The sequence below is a fragment of the Syngnathoides biaculeatus genome, chromosome 22 (assembly GCF_019802595.1).
Source record: "Syngnathoides biaculeatus isolate LvHL_M chromosome 22, ASM1980259v1, whole genome shotgun sequence".
NCBI lineage: Eukaryota > Metazoa > Chordata > Actinopteri > Syngnathiformes > Syngnathidae > Syngnathoides > Syngnathoides biaculeatus.
Genome location: NC_084661.1, coordinates 18,709,866 through 18,720,093, shown reverse-complemented (window position 1 = coordinate 18,720,093; position 10,228 = coordinate 18,709,866). Strand labels below are relative to the sequence as shown.

At 53.0% G+C, this 10,228-nt stretch overlaps 2 protein-coding genes across 3 annotated transcripts; both read right to left on the bottom strand.

Moving 5' to 3' along the window:
* Nucleotides 1-22: 22 nt before the first annotated feature.
* rnls (renalase, FAD-dependent amine oxidase) lies at nt 23-3,695 on the bottom strand. The gene is made up of 7 exons (XM_061811220.1): nt 3,535-3,695; nt 3,283-3,400; nt 2,773-2,915; nt 2,533-2,691; nt 661-855; nt 402-580; nt 23-332 (listed from the first exon to the last, which is right to left on the bottom strand). The coding sequence occupies exons 1-7, from the start codon at nt 3,677-3,679 to the stop codon at nt 180-182; spliced, it is 1,092 nt and encodes a 363-aa protein (XP_061667204.1). The 5' UTR covers nt 3,680-3,695; the 3' UTR covers nt 23-179.
* A 297-nt stretch (nt 3,696-3,992) lies between these two features.
* Nucleotides 3,993-10,213, bottom strand: minpp1b (multiple inositol-polyphosphate phosphatase 1b). 2 transcript variants are annotated; one of them, XM_061811206.1, is made up of 7 exons: nt 9,252-10,208; nt 8,127-8,318; nt 7,380-7,574; nt 7,212-7,309; nt 6,695-6,825; nt 6,402-6,535; nt 3,993-6,314 (listed from the first exon to the last, which is right to left on the bottom strand). In XM_061811206.1, the coding sequence occupies exons 1-7, from the start codon at nt 9,670-9,672 to the stop codon at nt 6,061-6,063; spliced, it is 1,425 nt and encodes a 474-aa protein (XP_061667190.1). In that variant the 5' UTR covers nt 9,673-10,208; the 3' UTR covers nt 3,993-6,060. The 2 variants fall into 2 exon arrangements, 1 of the variants encoding a protein (XP_061667190.1); XR_009793709.1 differs by having other exon boundaries at nt 6,175-6,314; nt 6,688-6,825; nt 7,212-7,574; nt 9,252-10,213.
* Between the last annotated feature and the right edge of the window lie 15 nt (nt 10,214-10,228).

The following is a 10,228-nucleotide window of genomic DNA, read 5'->3' as shown; positions in this document are numbered from 1 at the left end:
CGTCGTGTGAACCGAGACGACGACGAGTAGAACCTTTATTGGTCTCACGAGCTGGACGTTCGGGTGGTGGAAATAGAACCAAAGCCAGCATGCAAAACAAAATACGAGACAACAGGACGCATTCCGTGGGTGCCTGACGCAAGCTAAGGCGCGAGCGTGACCTCCGCATCTACTTCCTGTCACATGACATCTTTGAACACGGCGAGGACGCTCAGTGCGGACGTCAGGCAGCCGTCGAAGTTCGAGTGAGTGAAGGCGTCGCCGGCGCAAACCAGCAGGGGGCGCTCCGACAACACCATGTGACCCGGGCGGCCTGCCACGGCGCTCACGACCTGACGAGCCACATCAGGCTTGTATCACGAAAGGGTCCCGAAGGCCTCAAATGTCCACACCGGCCTCACCTGCGAGTACCTCCACTTGTGGCACTTGATGCCGATGGGCTGAGGCAGAGCCGGGATGAGCCGGCGCACTTCCCGCAAGATGACCGGCTGCACTTCCTCCACGTCTCGCTCGAGGTGCCGCTTGCCAAACGGGACGCCGGTGTGGACCACTAAGGACGGACCGCGGCCGGCGTCGTCCTCTGGGTGCCGTGTACGAGTCGAAGGTTACCGACACGATCGCGCCAAATGTCAGCTTTCGACCGGGATGCGCGTCCGTCACCTGTGCCGCGTTTGCGAGGCTCCACGGCAGCGTAGCAGACCACCTTGAGGTCGGCGTCGTCGTCGTCGCCGTCGTTGTAGTAGCGCAGGGCCCACGGCACGCCGACGTCCACGCCGGGAGCAAAGAAGAGCGCCAGGGCGAAACGAGAAGAGTAGGACACGTCGCTCAACAGCGCCTTCTGCTGGACGGACACAACTGAGGGTACACACGCCAAGGAGTCATTTCTCGTGCAAACACGCTGGAAGCGTTTGAGCCGCAAGCAAGTAATTTTCCGGACTCTCCTTTCTGCATGTGCCCGTGAAAAACACCCGTGGGCCATTGGGGTTGGGCGCTCCAGTAAAGGCCGAAATGGATATTAAAGATTAAGTACACCTGCAGCGCAAACTTAACTAAATTATGCAACACAAGCCTGCAGATGACGACATTTTTGTTACGTTTGGAGCGGAACGGCGTTAAGATTCGGGCTCCGTCCGTTTGTGTTTCCTGGCTACTCTGATTTGATTTAGGTTTGTCATCAAAAAAATTGGAATAAATGTTCCAATTTATTGCAAAGTACCTTTATGTACCACTGGGAGGCGCTGTTCCTCATAGGACCGCCAAGGACTTCAACTCGAGGCTGACTTCCTTGGCAACCATCAGGCAGAATTGACCCCTCCGTGGATATTGCGCAATCCGCGTCACTGACCAATCAGAGGCCAGAGATCTGCATAGACCAAAGCCCGTTTTTGCTCCCGCCATTTTCCCAGACAACATTGCATGGTCCAGTATAGGTTTAGTTAGCGTTTTATCGCGTATTTGGGTTATTTAACAAAAAATATGGTTAAGAGGTGTAGTCACGGACTTTGACGACAGTGACGACGGGTATCCCGAAAGGCGAGTCGGTGGGACTTCGATTCGTGCCCTTTCCAAAACCGAAGACCCGGTCCGAAAAATGCCTTCGATGGATCAAACTTTGTGGAAGACCGCATCATCGACTGAATCCATCTAATATCGATCGGAACAGAAGACCGAGTATGAAAAATGTCTTTGATGGATCAAACTTTGTGGAAGACCGCATCATCGACTGAATCCATCTAATATCAACCGGAACACACATGTTTGCACCAAGGTATGCCCTATATTTGATTTTCAATAGACGTCTCGTATAAATGAATTCGAAGTTCTTCGCTAGCATAACAGTGCTGCGTGTGAACGATTGCCACACTTATTCTTTGTCGAGCGATATTTAGCGATGATCGGACTGCACAAACGTGTCGCTTTCTTGCCGGCTCGAAGCCGAAGCTTAACCAGACGGTGTTTGCACGAAGATATGCCCTAAATTTGATTTTTAATACACGTCTCGTATAAATGAATGAGACGTTCTGCGCTAGCATAACATTGCTACGTGTGAATGATTGAATGAAATCAGAAGCATGGCGTCTCTCTCAGTTCAGAATGTATTGCATTGTATTTGCCATTTTTACTGTTTGTCTTACGTCAGCGCACGTGGCGTGACGTCACTTCAGGGGGCTGTACGGAGGGGTCAATTGGGTTCAATTTTTGCGTGTCAACATCTCGTCATGCCCAAAAGCGCCACTGCAAATTGAGGCGGTTAGCGAGCGAGTACGTTTTACAATGTCAAATGGTTCACTGACGATCGTGCTCGAAATGAAAACCGTCACCGGAAAGAAGGAATGATCATTTCTGAAGACCTCGATGGAAATTGATGGGGGTTGAAAGCTTGTTTGCTCCCAGGAAACATAAGAGGAATCCATCTCAATAGAGACAAACGAATCAAATTCTTTTCTATGATTGCTCAACGAGTTGGTCATCTTTTGGCCCGCTACACAATACGACGTCACCCGGTTGGCCCAAAGCGGCAAAATGGCTCACCGTCCTCCAGGTCGCCTCGCAGCTGCAGAATTTGCGGAACGGGGACGGTCAAGACCACCGAGTCGAATTGCCGGCCGGCGCCGTCCTTCCTGCGGACCTCCCACGAGGCGCCGCGTCGGGACAGGGCCGTCACGTGATGCTCCAGGAACACGTCGGCTCCTGCGCGACCGCACGCGCCGAGGCTGAAACGGCGCTCGGGCCATCGTGCCGCAAAGACTCCGGGTTCCCGTAAAGGCTTACCTGACTCCCGCAGGAAGTGCTTGACCACGCCGCTCATGCCCAGCGGGGCCACGTAGTCCGCGCCGCCGTCTCTGCGCCGCAGGCCTTCCACGGCGCAGTCGAGCGGACGCAGGACGCCCGCCGCCAGCAGCTCCGAGTAGAAACTGACGAGACGAAGGAGTGAGAAGAAAGTGGAAAGGGACAACTTTCTGCTTGGAATATCAAAAATTATGATCATCTCAGATTTTCTCTGTGTGGTCACGGGCCTTTGCATAATTATTGTTTGGTGCTTTTTGAAAGCGTACAGCGGCGATCTGCAACCGGCGTGCCGCGGAAGATGATCACATTTCACTTCACCGGTCAAAATATGACATTATCGGCATTGTATCGCTGCACATATATGAGATGGCAGAAAGCCAAAGTGTGTACTGTACGTCATGAACTTGTGCGCGCATTCTGGTGACTTTTTGTTTCGTTGCTGGGTTTTTTTCCAAAAGTGAAAGGTGTGCCTGAGCCGGGTCGTTGGCTGACCTGTGGTGCGAGCGAGCGTACTCGCGCGTGGCGGAGATGTACTGCGCTCCCAAGTCGGCCGAGTGGGACGACGACGACGACGACGGGTCGGGAGGACGGAACGTCGACATCCTGCCGCCTGCCGCGCGCACGCGCACACACGCACACGCACGCACGTCCTACGTGACGTCCCAGTTCGACGATATGGCGAACCGGCGCGTGCCACAGCAGTGCTCGCGCTGGGAAAAGTGCAAGACGGCGGCGTTGACTGACCCGCTCCGCGCGCCTTGTCCCACACGACAATGTGGACTTTGTCCTGGAACTTCCTCCTGAGCAGGCACGCGCACAGACTACCCGTAAGGCCGGCGCCGACCACCAGAACCCGGCGGACCGCGGCCGGCGACGACGTCGACGACATCTTTGCGGTTTGATGGGTCGTCCGCTCAAGCGAGCTAACAGGAAGCCCGGCTTTTGCCGGAAGTGACGCGTAACGTAGCCTTCTGCTCTAAACCACCTTATCTTTAAAAAAAAACAAAAAAAAAAAAAAAACACGACTGAATGGCTGATTGGTCACCAAAAGTGAAGTCGCCATCCGCCGTCTTGATCCTCCCAAACCAAGCATGCCGACCTGTGCGTTAATCGCCAGTTTCGTGGCTGTGAGAAAACATTCCACAGGTAAGTTACAAATATTTACTTTGACACTGTTAAAGTTTGTTTGGAAAGCTTTTTTTTATTATTATTATTATTTTCTGATGATCTTAATTCACTTGAGCAAAGTTTTGTTTCCGGTTGTTGTTCACTCCCTGCTCTACATTCACAGACTGACGGTTTTCCGCGAAAAAGTGATGTCAATATTTTCCCAAACTTCCTCAGTCACTAAGCAAGAAAACACATTTTCTGTGACATTTTTAATGAATTTCATAATACAGAACTCTGTAAATTGAATTTGATTTTCATATGCGAGGAAACAAGTTTAGATTTTCTGTCTAAAAAAGGACGTAGCAGAGACAACAAATGAACAATGCGATTAGCATGTATTTGGCCATTGCGAGACCTTATTTCCAAAAATATATCAAACTGATTGACTTAAAATTTTATGACAAAAAAATGCTTAGTTTTTTTGCTATGTTCTGATGATAGTGCTTCACAGGACATTTTGGGAACAGTTAACGTGTCACGTATATCAGGGCCTAGATAATATGCAAGGTTTCTTGCTCGTCACGGTGTTCTATGTCTTTCCTTTGGACTTTGCCTTTTTTTGGCTTACCAAATCGATTTAAAAGTCCTTCATGTTACCAGAACTGAAAACAATCTCAAGCTCACACGACCGGTTTGAATTGTACATGCCAAACTTTGAGAAAACCCCCACCGAAATCCAACCCGTCAACCGTGTCCTCCGCAAGTTTTGGGAGTGCCAAGATGGCGGCCAGTGGCTTCAACCAATCGCCATACCGCTCGATGTGGATGCACTATCCAATCTTTTTTTTTTTCTTTTTAGATCAGTGGTCCAAACCAAGAAAAGGTTTAGTTCGGGTAGGCGCCAGCACACGTGCAACCAGCCAAACGTCAGTGGAGGGAGGCGGAGGTGAAATTCTCGAGAATCGCATTCAAATGTGCCAAGAGAAGTAGGACGAAGAAGCCAAAGGAAGTCACCTACATGGTATCCAAAAGTTGGAAGGGGAGCAAGTGCGATGTGAAGAGAAGAAATCGACTCAACGTCGGCCGAGGCACTCTACATTTCAAAGAAAAAAGGGCAAGACTAAACAGATTTATGTGACGGCTGTCAGGACACGAGCAGGTTCGACTTCATCTTCGTTATTATAAAAGAAGGCGCTGATGGCAGCGAAGAACGCAGGTTGACACCAAAGGGCGCATTAAAATGGAGGACGGCAACGCTTCAAGCGCCATTAGAACCGCTCAAGTGCAGGATGGGATGGCGCGTTCGCGTGTTTCCCATTTCCATTTCATCTCTGTGGTGGCTCTCGTAGAGCGCAAATGATTACAAATGGAGGCTCCGCCCGGACGCAGAGGTGTCAAACGTGAAGCCCGCGGGCCACAATGGTAAGGGGCTCCAATCCTTTCTGCGGGGTTAGCCAACACGTTCATTGCTATTTTTGATAGCTCTATTTAAAGTGTACAACTTGGCCGATTCCAATAAAAACACAAAACGATCGTCTTCAGCAGCTGTCAATCAAGCTAATAAATGAAAAAAAGATTCCGGAATAACAACAAAACAAACTTCGCCACGAAACTCTTTTTGTGAAAATATTGTAAACACAATCACCACAAAAGTGAAGTTAGTTGGTGCCGTTGACCACAAAACGTGTTTGAATCTCTGCCCACTCAGCCAGCGATGATGGGAGGAGCCCCGTCCATTGGCTGCGCTTTCACGACGGGCGCTCCAAGTAAAACGTGTCGCGTGGAAGTTGGGAGGATTCAACTCGATTTAGTCCCGAACAGAAGATGCCACAGTTTAGGGTTACTTTGTTTCTTCTCTCTTCTGAACGTCGTCCCGGGGCGGCGCGGAGACAAATTCCTTGGGTGTCGTTGCACGTTTGGCCAATAAAGCTGATTCTGATAACATAATCAAATTGGATCCAAAAAAGCAAAGTCCAACTGTCGATCAGGCAGACGCGAGCGAGTCCTCCTGAACGGTAAAAAGCGCAAGATTCCACAATGACGAAAGCAATTTGCACCCTCAGGCAGGCCCAAAGACGCTCAGAGTGTGAAAACACAATCAAGCACCAACAAAGTTCAGTTCACGAGTCCAGACTGGCCCAAAGTTTGTCGGCCGGCCAATCAGAGCTCGGTGTTGCGTCGGGGGCCGCCGACCGCTCCCTCGCACTCTTTGTGAAAGTCGCATCCGTCCAGCAGGTGGCGATACGCCGCCCGCACATCGCGATAAAGCGGCGCGTTCTCCTCCGGCAATCCCGGGAATCCAACAGGTGCCTCGTTGACCAGCAACTGCAGACGGGGGCCTCGCGCACAGTCCAGCAGAACCAGGACCACATTGGCTGCGTACGGGACCAGCGAGCTGGAACGGAAATGGCGGGCTGGGGGGGGGGGGGGGGGGTTGTGTAGTAACGCTGGGTTGGCGGTCGTGTTGGTGACTGGCGGGGGCGGTGGGCGGTTCTTCTTACCGTGCTGTGATGGGTAGTTGTCTGCGGTGGGCGGAGTCTCATCCTTGTAGAGGTTCAGCAGGCCCAGGAAGGGGAGGAGAGTCTCTGCGTGGCCAATCAGGATGGAGGCGGGCTCCGGGGGCGTGTCGCTGGACCTGCAGATGACCACAAGGCAATCCTTTCCCGTCATTTCAAGTTTTGCTCGTATCCGGAATCGTCCACCAAGAATTAACGTCGGCCCCGACCCGTTCGGGACTGGACCCGCCTGCTCCTAACACAAATTGGCTCCATGTGCGTTACGGCGTACGTTTGACCTGCGCGGGCGTCCGGCCTTGTCGAGGGTCCGGAAGACGTGATGGAAAAGCGGGCAGCTTGTCGCCAGCGTGACGGCGTGGCCGTGCGCTCGCTTCCAGAACAGCTTCAGGTCGCACTTGTACTCCAGAACCTGCCGGCGGAGAGAGGTGGAGCGTCACAGTCTGGAATACTGCTTGTGTCGTGCCAGGACACAACAGGAGGAAGGGTCCCGATTTTCCCTCCAGCCCGAAGCAAGCAGCACGGGCATCTGTAAAGCTGCCCCAAAACAAGGGCAGAACACACGCTTGTTACGTTGGGGCTGCACGATTTCATGGATGAACCCGTGAGAGGCCACCTGGCGCACTTTTTCGATTTGTTCTCCGATTGCGGATCTGAGGCAGCTCTTTCATACCAAGCATCAGGGACCTGGCGCGCTTTGAAGCTGGAAAACCTCCTCTGTCCATCGAGTGCTAATGTGGGTGGGGTACCATTAGGGTACCGGTGCGTACCCTTTGGGACGCGAGTGCGCGTACGTACCTTTGCGTCTTCCCGGTCGAACAGGAAACACCAGGGCGAGTGCAACGACTTGATGGCCAGCTCGTAGGAGCACAAGAAAAACGCCGCCTCCAGCAGATCTACGGAAGACGCGCTTTGTTACGTTTTCACGCCGGCCTGAGTTGCGCCGGGGCCTGTCGCCACGGTAACCTGGCGTGAGGCTGCGGTGCGGAAGGCCCAACTTGTCCGCCACCTTCTTCCTCAGGGCCTCCATCTCCGGGCCGCGCTTGAACTTGTAGACCTCGGCTAGCGCCGTGCGGTTCTTCTCCACGCCCTCCACGTAACCGCGGCAACCGTCAATGGAGCGCAGCAGCCCGTCGTCGGCTCGGTGGCGGTAGCGCACGGCTGTTGGGCCGGAGACACGGAAGCGTGTCAGGACATTTGGGCAAAGTCGGAACGAGACGCGTGATTGCGCAAGAAGACAAATTCGGACCGCACAACAAGGACGTTCCGGTTCGGTTTGTTTGTCAGGATGAAGCCCCCTCATGAACACTTGGCTAAGTTGCAAAAAAAAAAACAAAACCATGGAGCACCATTTTTGCCCAATTTTCTGGCAGATGTTAGGGACCAGAAAAGAAACCGAATGGGAATCAATTTACATTTGTACGTGTTGCGCAATTTGAAATAATTAAAAACGGATGTGATTCATCAGTTCATTGAAAAAGCAATTGTCAAATAAATTGGTAGTCGCAAGCAGCACGAGTTCATTTCTGTTGTCTTCCCATATTGACCTTTTCCTTCTGTTGACATTCTAAACTTGTGCGATGGATCTTATCATTTCCGCAGAAGCCGCTAACAGTTGACGCGGAGAAAAAGCGGCGGGTGCAAATCTGTCGCTTTTGCGTTTGCCTTTACGCCCGCCGGGCTAGGGTTAGATGCGACGGCGACGGTACGCACGTGTCACGTTGGCTCGCAGGTGAAGTCCTTCCTGGAAGGCCTCGGCGCTACTCACGCAGCGATGCTTGGAGCTGGTCAGCACGCGGATGCGGCCCCCCCGAAGCGGCTCCTCGCCCAGCAGGGACGGGAAGGCGTCGGCCAGACGGATCGCCAGCCGGCGCAAGTCCTCTCGCCCTTTGGGCGCCAGCTGACCTGCACGCACGTCGGCAAGGGCTTTACAATCGGACGCAAAAAGGAACCCTCGGGGCCGCTCGAGCATGCTGTCGGGCAACCTTCGGGGGGGGGGGGGGGGGGGGCTCGCTTGGTGCATTGGGCCATTTGATTGGTTGATTGGACTACTGACGGCTTAGTTGGATTGACGCCATCGATGTCGACGGCTCATCGGGTTGTTGGTTGAGCAGCCGCTCGCTGAGTGGACGACAAAATCTCGGGGTGGCCAGATCCCAAACAAAGCAAAATACAGAAGCCCCAAAAGAGGAAACACGCAAGTCATCAAAAATGAGGCCTAGGTTTTGCTAACAGTGGACATATTCTGCCTCAATATGGGAAATCTAAACTTTACTTCACTCACGCTTGAATTGAAATTGATTATTGAGATGTTAATAACTAAATCTCAGCACATACCACGAGAGAGAATTTGTGTACTACGAGCCATACTCCTCCCACACTTTGAGAACCACTGAGTGAATACCCTAAATGCACTTCCCACGTCTCTCAGGCCCCGCCTCTTCAAGCCACACACAAAGTCTCAGATACTACAGTGTAGAAGATGAGTCTGCCGACCCCTAAATGGACGCAAATCGCAGCTGCACCTCACATGCGTGTTTTGTAGTGGTATTTAATAATGTAAAATCTTTTTTTTTTTTTTTAAGTGAATACCTATACTTAATTGACAGGAAGACCAGTAGAATAATTGACTGTGACCGGGCCAGTCTAGCCGGAACGGTTCAGTGAGATAAAAAGATGTGCCCCGTCAGTAATCGTTGTGGCGGGATGAGGCCGACAGAAATTACTTGGCTCGGGCTGCGTGACGTTCCCCTTTATGGCCGGCTCGCTTGCTCTCCAACCACAGCGAAGGTTTAAATGACTTGGTGAGGTGCCGTGCGGCGTCCCTCCCTCACTGACCGTCCATGTCTTCGGTGTACCACATGTCCCAGCGGCGCAGGACGTCCCGTCTCCAGGCCGCGGAGCCCTCGCCTTCCGGTTCGGCTTCCCCTTCGTCTCGTCTCGGGCTCGCCGCCGTCCTCAACAGGTCGCTGAGCTCCCGCATGGCGCGGATGTTCTTGACGGTCGGGTAGCGGCTGCCGTGGCGGACGACAGCGGTCAGGTGCACCGGGACGCAGCGCTCTCCGCTCGGAACCCTCAGGAGCGAGCGCTCGACGGCCGCCGGGTCCCCGAGCGGCCTCCGGTAGGCGGAGGAGTCCTCGTAGCGGGTCTTGGAGCCGAAGTGAGCCGCGAAGTCCGGCACGTCCGCCGGCGAGCAGCCGCGGCGGCTCGCGAGGATCGCCAAGACGACGACGACGACGACGGCGGCGGCGGACAACATTTCCGAGGGGGGGCCTCGAGCTTCGTGGCGCTTTCCTTTCCTTTTCGGCTGGTTTCTGTTGTGTTGTTTATCTTCCGGTTCGGTGACCTTTCAACTCTGGCGCTACATCGAGTGTTGGGCGAGCGAAGCGAAGCGAAACTGTTCCGGAGCGTTCTTTTATTCTCAACCAACGAAAACGCGGACAGATGGATGGAAGGAATATTCGCCCCGCGAGTCGTTGGACGTCAAAGTACAACCAGTAGGAGAGAGCCGCTTTGCGAAGAATTATAATCACGACCCTCTCCCAAAAAACTGAAGATTTTTCATCGTGCTCCCTATTTATCGACAGTCACTTTTGTGTCATGACTCGGAAGTATTACTCGTGATATATTTGAATTGGGTGGACCAGTGATAAACTGGTTCGGACGTCTGTGTGCCTCGCAACTCCGAGGAGCAGGGTTCAAATCCCAGCCACCCGCCTCTGTGCAGTTTGCATTATTTCTCCGTGCCTGTGTGGCTTTTCTCTGGGTGCTCTGGGTTCCTACCACACCCCTAAAGCATTCACTTACATACTTGC